This window comes from Wolffia australiana, chromosome 1, assembly GCF_029677425.1.
Source record: "Wolffia australiana isolate 7733 chromosome 1, ASM2967742v1".
NCBI lineage: Eukaryota > Viridiplantae > Streptophyta > Magnoliopsida > Alismatales > Araceae > Wolffia > Wolffia australiana.
In genome coordinates, this window is record NC_135835.1 from 22,486,808 (window position 1) to 22,499,898 (window position 13,091).

Consider the following 13,091-nt stretch of genomic DNA (forward strand, 5'->3'; position numbering starts at 1 on the left):
TCTCTCTCCTTTGTTTTTTCCAGCAAACCAGACAATATTCCACTGACTGGTTACTTCTCATGCAATGGGCCATCGCTCAAACTCTCTCTCTCTCTCTTCTCTTATTTTCTCTCTCTACTTTGTCGTGTTCCCCGGCCATGTGAGGAGATAGAATCCTCACATGACAGGGATGTGCAAAGATTCAAAATCTGTCAGCTTTGGATTCCGCAGGAATCTCGCGAGGATAGCGTTTTCCTTGGAGATTACGAGGGTTTTGCCCAAATGACATCCATTTGCATTCTAATGATGCCATAATGCTCATCTAAACAATATAATCGAATAAAAAAAGTAGTTCAAATTTTGCCCGGACCTCGTGTTCCTATCATAGCATCAAACTATTTAAGCGAATCAAGGGAAAATAAACTTTTATTTTTTTAAAATGTAATCGAATCTCCTACCGCAGAAGATATTTTTACTTTGAATAAAAGAGCACTTCTCCAAAATATAGAATTCGCTTTCTGCTTTTATGGATTTGACATCTTTTCTCCAAAATGAGAGGCAGGCAAAGATGCAGAATCTGGCTTTGGATTCCGCAAGAATCTCGGAAGGATAGGGTGCCCAGTCGAGATTTTTAGAGTTTAGCCCTAATCATACCCATTAGCATTCTAATGATGCCATAGTCTTCATCTAAACAATTTAATTAAAAAAAAAAAACAGTTTCTCAGAGTTCTGCCTCGACAATATCATTAGCATTTTATGAAGCAGTAATCCTCATCTTAAAATGGCCCACATCTCATGTTCATGTCAGAGCATCAAACTATTTAATCGAATCAACAAAAATAAAATTTCGTCTTTTTTTTGAAAGAAAAAAAAAGATGAAATAAAATTTCATCTTTTAAAACTTTAAAGTGGAAATGGTAATTCAATCACATACCAGAGATGATATTTGCCAAGAGTAAAATAATAATTCTCCCAGCTTTCCTCCCATATATCATATTTGTCTTCTGCCTTTATGGACATGACATCTCTTTCTCCCCTTGGGAGGATGGTTGGAGCAAATGGAGCCATCCCCCAAGACAATGCCACATGAAACGGAAGATGATCTCTCTCTCATCGTGGCTCTCATTCCTTTGTGCTCTCCACATCTCTTCCTCTTTGGAAGTGGGTTTCTCATACAGAGAGATCCATCTTCCTTAGTTGCACCACAGATACCACTGAAATTGGGTTTCACATGAACATGCTCCAACGCTGGGTGGGCCTTAATGGGTATTTGATTTTCTGGGCTTGAATTTGAATCAAAGTGCTTGTGTTTTGAGATGATTCCGAGGCCCAGCTCTTCGCTTACAGAGATATTCCATTTCCATGCTTTCAGCTTTGTGAAAAACTTATTCAGTGGGCTGGGTCGTGAGATTTTGTCTAGCTTCAGCCAAATGTCTTCGTAGCGACAGACGGCGTTTCCGATTCTGTTCCAAGCGTAGTCAAATGCGTCAAGCATGCAAGCTTCTGTGTCTACGGCCTCCCTCTTGCTTCTCCTCTGCAACAGGCAAATTTCAGAGAATATGGCATGTGAAGGGAATCCATATAAAGAGTGTCAAAAGATATAAAATCCACCTAATAGATGTCAATAACTATGTTATACCACCAACAATGCTCTACATAAAATGCTAAAAGGAGACACCTCCTGGAACAGGAAAAAGGCTGCTAAGGTGATAACAATCCTTGCTGCATCTAGGGGTAGTCTAGTCATGTTAGCCCACATGGGCATTTTAGTCATTTGGTGATTATGTATTTCTTTCAAATAGGGATGCCCTCCCTTTAGGAGATCAGCGAAGAAGAATGAAGTCACATGTCACTCCTCACTATGTCTAAGTCCCCTCTCTCCCTTGCCGTTCGGGTGCGTTATCGATTAGCTATCAGCGGGAACATAAAGATGAATGAGGTAACCAAGTATCAGATCAACCAAATTGAACAAATAATAGCTCAAGATCATCTTGTTCATTGGGGATTGAAAAGGGGAAAACGAGAAGACATCGAACGATTAATCTCTACTTCTTGTTATCGTGGAATTCGTCCTCAAGATGGATCACCCTTACGCGGTCAACGAACTCATACTAATGCAAGGACTTTTCGCAAGCAAATTCGGAGATGATGATCGTCGTCCTCATGTCACTTTTCTCTATGTCTTAGTCCCCTCTCTCCCTTGCCGATCCCTGTCCCTCATGATCGTTCTCTACCTCACCATGTCTTTAGGCAGCTCCTCCTCGGTCCATCCCTGCCTTATCTGTTCGACCTCTGCTCAGATCATTCCCATTTCACCTCTCTAATCGGGATCCTCTCCTCCTCATCTAGCCTCCCCCCCTGATATGAGCCTACAAGAAGGTTTATATCACTAAGAAATGAAACTTCACAGGGAGAACATGCTCGAAATTTTGATCTGGTGGTTGAGTAAATAGACATCACCTTCATCATCATCATTTTCAGAGCCTCTCAAGTGTAGAGCTAGGTTTACAAATATTGAACGGTGCAGAATATTTTTCAAATAAATTCAGGACGAGTGATATCTTCGATCTAACTAGATCTATGGGTCAGATAACAGTTTTAGTTTTCTATGATATCAGAGATCTCAGAGGTAGTTTAGGATTCTTTGACCGTGTAGGGCGGACGGGATGTAGTGCCTGATGTCATCCCATGGAATTAGCATTTTGATATTTGTCAAATTTCCGTAGAGCTATGGTATAACATTCCAAAAAAAAAAAAGTGAATCTCCCACACGAAATTTGATTTTTGATATTTGTCAAATTTCCGTAGAGCTATGGTATATTCTTCCACAAAAAAATAAGTGAATCTCCCACACGAAATTTGATTTTTGATATTTGTCAAATTTCCGTAGAGCTATGGTATATTCCTCCACAAAAAAATAAGTGAATCTCCCACACGAATTTGATTTTTGATATTTGTCAAATTTCTGTAGAGCTATGGGACATGCTTCCACAAAAAAAAAGTGAATTTCCCACACAAAACTTGATTTTTGACTTTTGTTAAACTTCTGTAGAGCTATGGTTTATGCTTCCACAAAAAATAAGTAAATTTCCCACACTAATTTGATTTTTGATTTTTGCCAAACTTCTGTAGAGGTACGGTATATGCTTCCAGAAAAAAAAAGTGAACTTCCCATTCGAAATTTGATTGTTGATTTCTGTCAAACTTCTCAAGAGCTATGGTATATTCTTCCAGAAAAAAAAAGTGAATTTCCCACATGAAATTTGAATTTTGATTTCTGTCAAACTTCTGAAGAGCTATGGTATATGCTTCCAGAAAAAAATAAGTGTATTTCCCACACGAAATTTGATTCTCAAGGCTTTTTCTTTCATGAATAGAATTGGAAACATGGTGCAGCACATATAGAGAAACGTACCGCTGTCCATCGGAATACGATATAGAATCCCTTGGAGAACACTTCTGTGAATAATCCAGGTTTTCTCTCATTGATCTTGACGGCACTTTTGCCGAGGATGCCAGCCGCATCCTCCTGTTCTAGATGCGACCCTGTTCTTCCATAGTGTTGGAGCCTTGTTCTGATATTTTCAGCTTGTCCGAGGTAAACAACTACAACATCCTTGGGATCAATCCTTCTAGAACTGGATGAAATCCTACCAACTCCAAGCTCATACACGCCTGGACAAGAACAATTCTGAGAAAGGTTGCTTGTTCTGTATCTTTCCGCTCCATTTATGCCCAGAGCATAGTTCTCCCAATCAGACGGTCCAATTAAAATCTGAACCATACAGCGCATAAATTAAAAAAATTCAAAGAGGCATTCCATCTGCGATCAATTAAAATTTTCGGACTGAGGAAAGCATTAAATTTGGGGAAAATCACGACTCGCTAATTTTTTATCCTTTAGCGCCGGATAATCTAAACACTCGGTTAATTTAACTCAACGATCAATCGAAAAACAATAAGATCCGGAAAAATATCCAGGATCTTCGATTTCGGATCGATATCGCACGTTAAAGACAGAAATCCAAAACAGCGAGGCCAATTGCACGATCGAGCAAATGAGATAAGAAGATACCTGCCACTTGGAGAAGGCGGAATCATACTCCGTTCTTGCGCAATCTTCCCTCTTCAACCTGCATCGCCAAGCGACTACTCTTCTTCTCCGACTGGTTGCAGTCGTCGCTCCCATTCCCTCTTCTCCCCGCCAATCGACCGTTGGGAAAGCTTAAATACCCGAAATCCGTTGGGGATCGGCCATCCGTCAGATCGAATGGAATCTGGTCAGAAGATTCTGTCTATCCGACGGCGGAACGTGATCGCACCAAAAAATCGATCCGATCGAACAGCCCATCCGACGGTCCTCCGTCGATCAAATCTAATCGATCGTATCTTGGTTAAATGTTCCGAATAGATCGAATCTTTCGACCGAACAAGATTTTGGATCGAGTTCGAACAAAATTATCGATCGATTCGACTTGTTCAATCTAGTCCGATCGAACATTTGTTCGAACTGTTCGAACAAAATCTAAAGTTCGATATAAAATCAAAGTGTGTGAGATTGGCTATTATTTTTTGAAAGACCAACTTATGAGGAAACTCTTGCTTTTTAAAAATTATATACAGTTAGATATAAGACAAAATTATATTGAAATATTTTGAAAGACTTACGTGTAAGTTTGGAATTCGGGCATTTTATGTAAATTGCATATAATTATAGATATAAACTTATTTTTTTAATATTATGGAGTACTAAGGCATGAAAGTTTGAATTTGGAAGAGATAATTCTAAATCAACATTGTTTAAAAATATTACATAATTGTTCATGTAAACGTCAAAGTCAAAGTTAACATCAGTGTCATCACACAAACTAAATTGTAGTCTGATGATGACCACGTCATCGTTGTCGCTCCATCCAAGACCCTCTGCCATCATTGTCAAGTCATCCATCGACATCATAGTAACCATTTACCGTCATCATCATTGTCAAGGTCATAGACGCATGACTGGCGACTATGACTGACAATTTTAGTGCAGGGAGGCGGACGGGATGATTTTTCGTCCCGGGACGAAAAAATCGTCCTGTCCAAGAGTTTGGACAAAATTTGGGATGAAAAGTCGTCCCTGGGACCACCGGACAGGATGGTTTTCGTCCAGTGGGACGAAAAAACCGTCCGTCCGGAGGTCTCGGACGATGGGCGGACTAATCTGGATGATAAACCACTGGATTCACATCTGACAGTTGAGGTGTAGCCACGTGGCCTCTGCAAACTGACGCCAGTCAGAAATAATTGTACATATGTCCCTTTGCATTGTCTCTCCTCCGTATTTCCCTAAAAAAACTTAGAAAAATCTATATTAATATAGTAAAAATATAAAATGGGTTTTTTCGTCTGGGACAAGGGACAGGACGGTTTTTCCCCTGGATGGGACAAAAATTCATCCCGGGAGGACTGGACGGGACGGTTTTCGTACCTTCAGAGGAAAATTTCGTCCCGTCCTTCATCACTGCACCGAATCCGGACGTCAGACGGGACGAAATTCATTCTGTCCCGTCCATCGTCCAAGTCCGGGACGATCCGGAACTATACTGACAATCCCTGCGAAGACAAAACGGGAGTTGGAATTATGGGTTTCGTTTTGCTTCCGTTCCCTCATCGTAGACAGGTGACTGGTGACGACTAGCATTCCGTCTCATCCTAACGTCATCCGTCCCGTCCCGTTACAAGACGTGTGACGAATGACTGAACGGGTGGCCCGTCCCACCCGTCGTAAACCGTTATCCGTCGTCCGTCCCTAAACCGTTTCCGTTGGCCACTATATAAACGTGGAGATGATTATCAAGCGGTTGGACTGTGAGTTTGTGTGAAGAGAAAGAGAGAGAGATGGATAACTACGGGGCCTTCATCGAGAAGTTCGAGCTACGTCGGCCAGAATCTCCAACTACTCCGATGCGTTCACTTGATGGTCTCACCTTCGCCGTCAAAGAGATGTACAGAACTCCTTCTAATGTTCCTTCTACACTCCAATTTCGCTCGTGATTTGTGCAATGCGATTGTTAAATTGGTAGAGTATTATAGAGCATCTCCGTTTTTGAGTGCCATCTTTTTCGTGTAGAATTTCAGAGGGAGAAGTTTGATTTTACAAGAAGGGGGAAACTAGATAAGGCAGGAATTTATGAGCTTCTAGTGTGTTTTTCTTTGAGATTCGTTGCATCTTCAAACTAAAATACAGTTTATATGCACATGTATAACATCAGCGGTTAAGAGGCAGCGATCTTAGAGTTTCTAGTTTCATTTTCTTGGAGATCGATTGATTTGTTGGCCTAAGGTAGAATTTGTATGCATAGGTTTGCAATTAGGGTTACGTGATATCGATTTAAGAGCTTCTAGTTTAATCTTCTTAGATTGATTGCTTCGTCGTCCTTAGATACAGTTTCTATGGACAGGTTTGACGTCGAAGATTACGTGAGTGGCTTTGGTAATCCAGACTGGAGAAAGACTCATCCAGCCGCGACCTCTACAGCGCCTACTGTTTTGGCTTTAATTGAAGCTGGTGCCTTGTGCGTTGGGAAAACTGTCATGGATGAGATGGCTTACAGGTTTTCATTCAAAACTTCTTCTGCATTAGTCTACTTTTCTACCGAAACTTTTCATCTACGTGGTTTAAGGAATTGACACCTTTCTCAGATGTATCAACACCCATTAATTCTTGGCTTGGCATGATTATATTATGACGCATTTCTTGATTGGGCGAGGGAGTGGTCTTGAGCGCTTTGAATTAAAAATATAATTTTAAACATAATGCCACTTTTGATTATGCTCAGTATTAACGGAGAAAACAAGCACTATGGAACTCCCATCAATCCTTGTGCTAAAGATCGGGTGCCAGGAGGATCTTCTAGTGGATCTGCTGTGGCAGTTGCTGCAAAACTTGTTGACTTTTCTGTAGGTGAGATCTTGTCCTTAATCCAAAGGATTTCTTTGACAATCAAGGCGCAGGACATTGAAGCTGTATCAAATTAATCTTCTGGAGTTAAATATTCATGAGATCGGCTGTGTTCATGTGGATGCTCTCTTTTTTTGAATTGAACGACCAATAAAATGAATAACTCGTGAATGAACACGGTGTTACTACTGTAATGGAAATTTTCCCCGGAACACCCTTCTCCTTTTCTCTTGATTTGCTCTTCATGTTGTCTTATCATCATCTGTGAAAATCTTTATTTTTTAAATTTAAGAACATGTGTTGGAATCTGATTAGAGAACGTGTATCGTGTACTGCTTCTTAAGTAAACTCGACTAAGGGTGTTGTATTTTTTACATGAGGTTCTGACACTGGAGGAAGTGTTAGAGTGCCTGCGTCTTATTGTGGAATATTTGGCATTCGACCATCACATGGAGTTGTTGATATCACCGGTGCAGTTCCCATGGCGCAGAGCTTTGACACTGTAGGTGAGAATTAATATCTGGTGTGAACTTTTAGTATCTCTATTATTTTTTAATAATAATCATTTACAGTAATTGTGCCAGAATTTTTTAATTTATTTGGAGCCAGTTTAAAAATATTTTTCAAAAGGTTCAAATTTTTGACTGCCTATAGGCTCATGCCCGACCGATGAGATGGTAAGTTTCTTGGTAAATCTTTTGAAATTAATGAAAGACTTTAATGATTTCAAGTTGATTCGTAGAAAAAAGCATGGTGTTAAATAAAAGTTCATCCTATATGGATTCATATGAGCCCTTTTTCTCTCCTTAAAAATAATCTGGCTATCTGGGTGATGTCCTTGGCTAGTCTTCTTCATTGAGGCCAATTTTTAACATTTAAATCTATATCCATCTAGACGATACTATCTCGCCAAAGTTGTCCTTCAAACTAAAATCTCTTTCCAAGGATTCCGTGTTGGTCACTTGTAATTGACAAATGTTTGCTTATATACTGGAGCATAGTTTTCCGCCAATCATCACCGTCCACTCTCTTGGTTGTGTTTTCCTTTTTTTTTATCTTTCTTCTATAAGTCACGCCGTATTTTTGAAGCTATCAAATAGTAGAGCAGATTTCCGTGAAAAAAGTTAATCCATCAGTCTGAGCTTGCACAGGTGAATAAATCACCTTTCCATAAATTTGATATTGGTACCTCTCATTGAACCATTATACTGTTAGAATAAATTCCTTGAGAAAATTGATTTGATTCTGTGATTACTGATCAGTTCTATACATGCTGTACTATTTGAAAATTCGCTGCCGAACTGGTTCTTTGATCTACGCTCTGACTACAAACAGATAGATGAATGTACCTTGAATGAGAGTACATTTAAATTATTTCCCACTATAATCGTCTCATTTTTGCTTCTTTGTGAAGGGATCCATTTGGCCACGAAATATGTGCTGAATAAATCATTCATTTCCTATGTTTTTCCAATTCTGTTGAGGTTCTGAAATTTTTTCTTGTGCTTTTCTCAAGCAAGACTTCACCTTTGAGTTTTATCTGGGAATTTACTTTGTATTTATTAAATTACCATTCCATGCTCCCTCTTTTCCAATCGTTGGATGGTCCATTTTTCTGTTTACCTCAGTATTATTTGTTTTTTTCTCGAATAACCTCAGTATTATTTGTGAATCCTTTTTTTTGTCATGGCCACTGATTTTTTTAGATTTCAGGTTGGTTTGCTAGAGACCCTGCAATCCTCGCAAGAGTTGGAGAAGTGTTGTTGCCGTCCTGCCATTTGATCAATAATCACTCAGCTCGGATTCTCATCCCCGAAGACTGCTTTCAGAAATTGAGCCCTCTAGGCAGCAGACCATACAGAATATTTACCGAATCAGACAGCCCATTAGTTGGAGGTAAGAATCTGACCTCATAGTCTGTTAAAAGTTGCCTTTTTTGGAATTTATCATGCAAATAAAATATGTGTCCCTTTGTTTCCTCCAGAAGTGATCCACTTTGATCTGGGTCAGTATATAGCACATAAAGTTCCTAGCTTGAGTTATTTTATGGACAGACTCCCTGAGATGAGTGCCATGAAGAACGGACTACCAGTGTTGTCTGCCTTATCATACGCAATGCAAACACTTCAAAGGTTGGATATTTCTTTGAAATATGCTTCACAGTATACTGGGGTAGTGAGAAGTGTACTTTTTCAAATTTAAAACGATGTTGATCAAGTTTAATGGCCTTCATATTCTAACCTTGGCACACAGGTTTGAATTCAGAGTCAATCATGGGGAATGGGTCAATGCAACCAAACCCAACTTAGGTCCAGGAATCGCAGAAAGAGTCTGGGAAGCTGTTAAAAGCAAAGAGGAGGATGCCATCCCTTACTGTCTCACTGTGCAAGCAGAGAGTCGATCTGCCCTTAACGAGCTCTTGAAGGTCATCTTTCATGTTTGACCAGTTCTTATTATTATCATCTGTCTGCCAAGGCTTTTCTGAATTTGTTATATTCAAAATGAAAGGATGATGGGATCCTTGTGCTCCCCACTCTCCCTGGCCCTCCTCCCAAGCTAAATACAGAGCCCTCTTTGTTGACGGACTTCCGCTTGAAAGCTTTCAGCTTGCTCTCCATTGCTGGCATGTCAGGACTTTGCCAGGTATCTATGCTCATACTTCCTAATTGTCTCCTGTTCTTCTATGTCTCAGAATATTTCACTTCATTCTTCTGCTTGAAATAAAATATTGGGCGTTCAACAAAAAACATAAACAGCGCAAGGCTGAGTTCTGCAGATTCTCACAATAGTGTTTAAGAAAATGTTTGAGAAATGATACAAACTGTTCCTATATACTTGAAGAAAAGCTTTCAGCTCTCTCTCCATCACTGCAATGTCAGTACTTTGTCTGGTGTTTCTTTCTTTGCGCATGTTCTCAATTCGTCTTGAATCTTTTTACATGTTTTAAGGTCTATGGCAGTGATATGACATCTAGGATATTTTTAGTCCCTCCCTTAAGGAGGAGAGCCAAGAAGTAAATCGAAGTGCTTTTGGCTCCCGTATCACTCTTCTGTGCAATGTCCATTCTGCTGGTCTCTCTTACCTCCAGTTCTCCTCATCTATCCTTATTTGTCTCATAAGAACTAACGGGTTCTTATCAGAGAGTAATTAATATAATGGATTATTAATAATTGGAACACATGAAATGTACAAGGCTGAGTTATATATATACAGATGTGATAGATTTCATGAGGATCTCGAAGAAGACCAAGAGGAAGAGGTCATCAGAAGATGACTAGAAAGAGAAAGAAATTACAAGAATTGCCAAAATTGACAATTCTTGGAAGAAGCCCTCCAGATGTGGTGGTCAACCAAGTGATAGAAAAGGGAGAGAGAGAGAGAGAGAGAGAGGACTCTAGAAACATTCCTCAATAACCGTGTCCCTGATCCATTTACAGGTATTTATACCCTCAACAGCTCCAAGATTGTTAGGCATCTTTCAAGGCTTTACGTTGGGCCTCATAGGTCACTGAAAGGACCATATCAAAATGTTAGTTTATGTGCATGAAATGCCACAATTGATCCTTTTTACTTAAAAAAATAGGTAGAACTCCACAGGCATGGAGATAGGGAGTGGAAACCAGACAAAGAGAGGAACAAAAGAAGAGATGATAATGCAGGGAAGCAAGAGTAATCTACCAGGGATGGTGAGAAAACCAAAACTCACTGCACATATGGTTTTTACCTACCCTTAAAGACAAACTCCACAAAGGACACTCATCTCCAACAAAAACTTTCAGCTTTCTCTCCATTGCTTCCATGTTCGCACTCTAGCAGATGTTTCTTTCTTTGCCCATGATCTCCACTTGTCTCTAACATTTCATACAAGTCTTTGATGTCAAGGGCAGCACTTAAATATTGGGTTTCCTCAGGTCACAATACCAGAATCTTGTTGTGCAATATTTTCTTTGAACTATAATATAGTGCGTTCAGATTGGCAGGTTATTTTGTGGTAATGTTGTCTTGTCTCAAATGTTTAAGGTCACAATTTGATTATGGATGTTTCTCAGGTCACCATACCACTTGGGATGGATGAGAATCTGCCCATTTCTGTGTCAGTACTTGCCAGGCATGGTGGAGATCGGTTCCTGCTTGATCTCGTCAAGAATTTGTTCTCAGGTCACCAAGCCAGCGTGGACCAAGAGGCTGGGTCGCTACTCCGGCAAAAGCTTTGATTATTTTCTACTGAAGGTATTGTATTATTTTTGCAGTATCTATTGTTTTGGAAATACCTTTACTTAGAATTTGTTCATCTATCAAGTATTACTTTTCCCTGATGTCTCTGCGTTGCCAATAACCTAAATTGGATAACTATATTTTATAGGTAAATTCCCTTTATTTGGGTTTAGGTTATGGTGTGGTGTCAGCATCTGTTGGTCCAAGTTCACCCGTCCCGATACCGACATCGGATTATGGTATTGGGACAGATGATGTGTCGGATATTGGAAATCACATTTCCGATATCCATTTTTAGGGATATCCAGATATCGGATAACGATATCAGATATCGTTTGCTACAGTACCGATATCCGATATTGTTATCTGTCTCGATGTCGTCAACCGCCCCGGGAAGGATGACGGTATTGGATATCGGATTTCGATATCCAACATAGAATGGTTGTAAAAATATATTTTTTCCATTGTATCTGTCAACGTGCAATGGTGTAGAGGAAATTCGTCGTCCAGCAGGTAAGTAGAGAGCTTTCTAAGTATTTAATTACCTCGTTTAATATATACACCTCAAAATTTTTGTTTTCTTCCATAATGGGATAATACAATTCAGAGTTTAATATTAAACAAGGTAATATTAAACTCCGAATCCTATTATCCCATATGGAAGAAAACAGAAATTTTGAGGTGTATATATTAAACGAGGTGTTAATACATTAAAAACTTTTGCGAGTTGTTAACGTATATTATCTGAAATCATGATCAATATTGATTTTTTCTCTTGATACCGGATATCAATATCCGGATACCGGTTCCGATATCCGGATATCGAAATCCTATATCCGGAATCCGAGATCCGCCTCGCCCTTACCCATTCGATATCCGTCCCAATATCCGTTTACACCAGCCAGACGAAATTCATTCGATATACGATATCATACACTGTCCCAATTTATTCCGGATATCGGATACCAAATGCCGGATACCGGATATCCAATTTTTTCCCAACAGTGTTGGGGTTGTGACGGTTACGACGTGTCGACAGAGGACAAATGGAAAGAGAAGGTATCTGATTTGTCAGTAGTCACCCATCCTGACCTTGGAAGGAAAATGGGATGAAACCCCTCGCCGGTTCCTGTTCCATCCTGTTCTGTTCTGACCTCGCATCAAATGTCTGTCAATTCGTCAAAAATTTAATTGTCCCGCCCCGGTGAATCCAACAAGCGCCCCTCAAATGCCTCTTAATTTGTCAACCCTTGGATGGCAAGGGAATGAATCAATAAGTTCAGTAACAGAAGACCAAACGGAAGCCTGATTAGTCCCACCCTGTCTGCCAAAACTGTCCTGTCATTCCCATTCTGTTTATCGTCCGTCCATGTGCCTTACGCTTTACATTTGGGATGGTGTACCCTTTGAGGCGGGTCGATCCCAAAAGATGAGGTGATTACCTTAAAAAATGGCATTTCTTATAGTTCCTTTGTGATGTGTACACGAGAGAAAAGTAAAATAAACCCTCATAATAAACGTAATCACTGGCATGGTGGCTCCAGTTTGGCATCGATTGTAGTTGTGCTGCCAACACACTTTTCGATGGCTCTGCAAGTGATGAGGAGAAGCCATTGGGGTTGCTACTATCAAGTTGACCTTCATGATCATTTGAAGCATAAAAAGTGTGTTGACCTTCATGATCATTTGTAGCATAAACGGTGTGTTGACCTTTCACCTGCACCATCAATTCTCCCTGGTAGAGAGAACTCAGCTGAGAAAATTGACCACTGATGCCCCTAGGGGGCTGAGAGTTAAGAGTTGTGGATGCTCGTGTTCGTCTTCAGAAATCCAGGTGTCATTGGAGGATGGTCAGCTCTTTCATCCGACCAGAGATGCAACCTATTCCTTGCATGTGGGTGTTTGTATTTCATCCAATATACTATCAATCTAGTAATTCCATTTAGAGAGT

At 40.0% G+C, this 13,091-nt stretch overlaps 2 protein-coding genes across 3 annotated transcripts; one reads left to right on the forward strand and one right to left on the reverse strand.

Annotated features, from left to right (window-relative positions):
• Positions 1-730: 730 nt before the first annotated feature.
• LOC144711133 (protein EFFECTOR OF TRANSCRIPTION 2-like) lies at positions 731-4,178 on the reverse strand. The gene is made up of 3 exons (XM_078585059.1): positions 4,055-4,178; positions 3,395-3,754; positions 731-1,513 (listed from the first exon to the last, which is right to left on the reverse strand). The coding sequence occupies exons 1-3, from the start codon at positions 4,166-4,168 to the stop codon at positions 971-973; spliced, it is 1,017 nt and encodes a 338-aa protein (XP_078441185.1). The 5' UTR covers positions 4,169-4,178; the 3' UTR covers positions 731-970.
• A 1,633-nt stretch (positions 4,179-5,811) lies between these two features.
• Positions 5,812-11,241, forward strand: AMI1 (amidase 1). 2 transcript variants are annotated; one of them, XM_078585068.1, is made up of 9 exons: positions 5,812-5,969; positions 6,426-6,578; positions 6,804-6,928; positions 7,306-7,431; positions 8,639-8,821; positions 8,910-9,057; positions 9,179-9,350; positions 9,434-9,568; positions 10,975-11,241. In XM_078585068.1, the coding sequence occupies exons 1-9, from the start codon at positions 5,863-5,865 to the stop codon at positions 11,137-11,139; spliced, it is 1,314 nt and encodes a 437-aa protein (XP_078441194.1). In that variant the 5' UTR covers positions 5,812-5,862; the 3' UTR covers positions 11,140-11,241. The 2 variants fall into 2 exon arrangements, with proteins under 2 accessions (XP_078441194.1, XP_078441201.1); XM_078585075.1 differs by having other exon boundaries at positions 8,913-9,057.
• The last annotated feature ends 1,850 nt before the right edge of the window (positions 11,242-13,091 follow it).

What these genes read in the sequence shown, in the direction of transcription:
- LOC144711133 (XM_078585059.1), bottom strand. Translation starts at nt 4,168, where the DNA reads ATGGGAGCGACGACTGCAACCAGTCGGAGAAGAAGAGTAGTCGCTTGG. An exon ending in CCGCCTTCTCCAAGTGGCAG is followed by an intron (nt 3,755 to 4,054) that starts GTATCTTCTTAT and finishes TGTATGGTTCAG; the next exon opens with ATTTTAATTGGACCGTCTGA. An exon ending in TCGTATTCCGATGGACAGCG is followed by an intron (nt 1,514 to 3,394) that starts GTACGTTTCTCT and finishes TGCCTGTTGCAG; the next exon opens with AGGAGAAGCAAGAGGGAGGC.
- AMI1 (XM_078585068.1), top strand. Translation starts at nt 5,863, where the DNA reads ATGGATAACTACGGGGCCTTCATCGAGAAGTTCGAGCTACGTCGGCCA. An exon ending in ACCTTCGCCGTCAAAGAGAT is followed by an intron (nt 5,970 to 6,425) that starts GTACAGAACTCC and finishes TTCTATGGACAG; the next exon opens with GTTTGACGTCGAAGATTACG. An exon ending in GCAATGCAAACACTTCAAAG is followed by an intron (nt 9,058 to 9,178) that starts GTTGGATATTTC and finishes CTTGGCACACAG; the next exon opens with GTTTGAATTCAGAGTCAATC.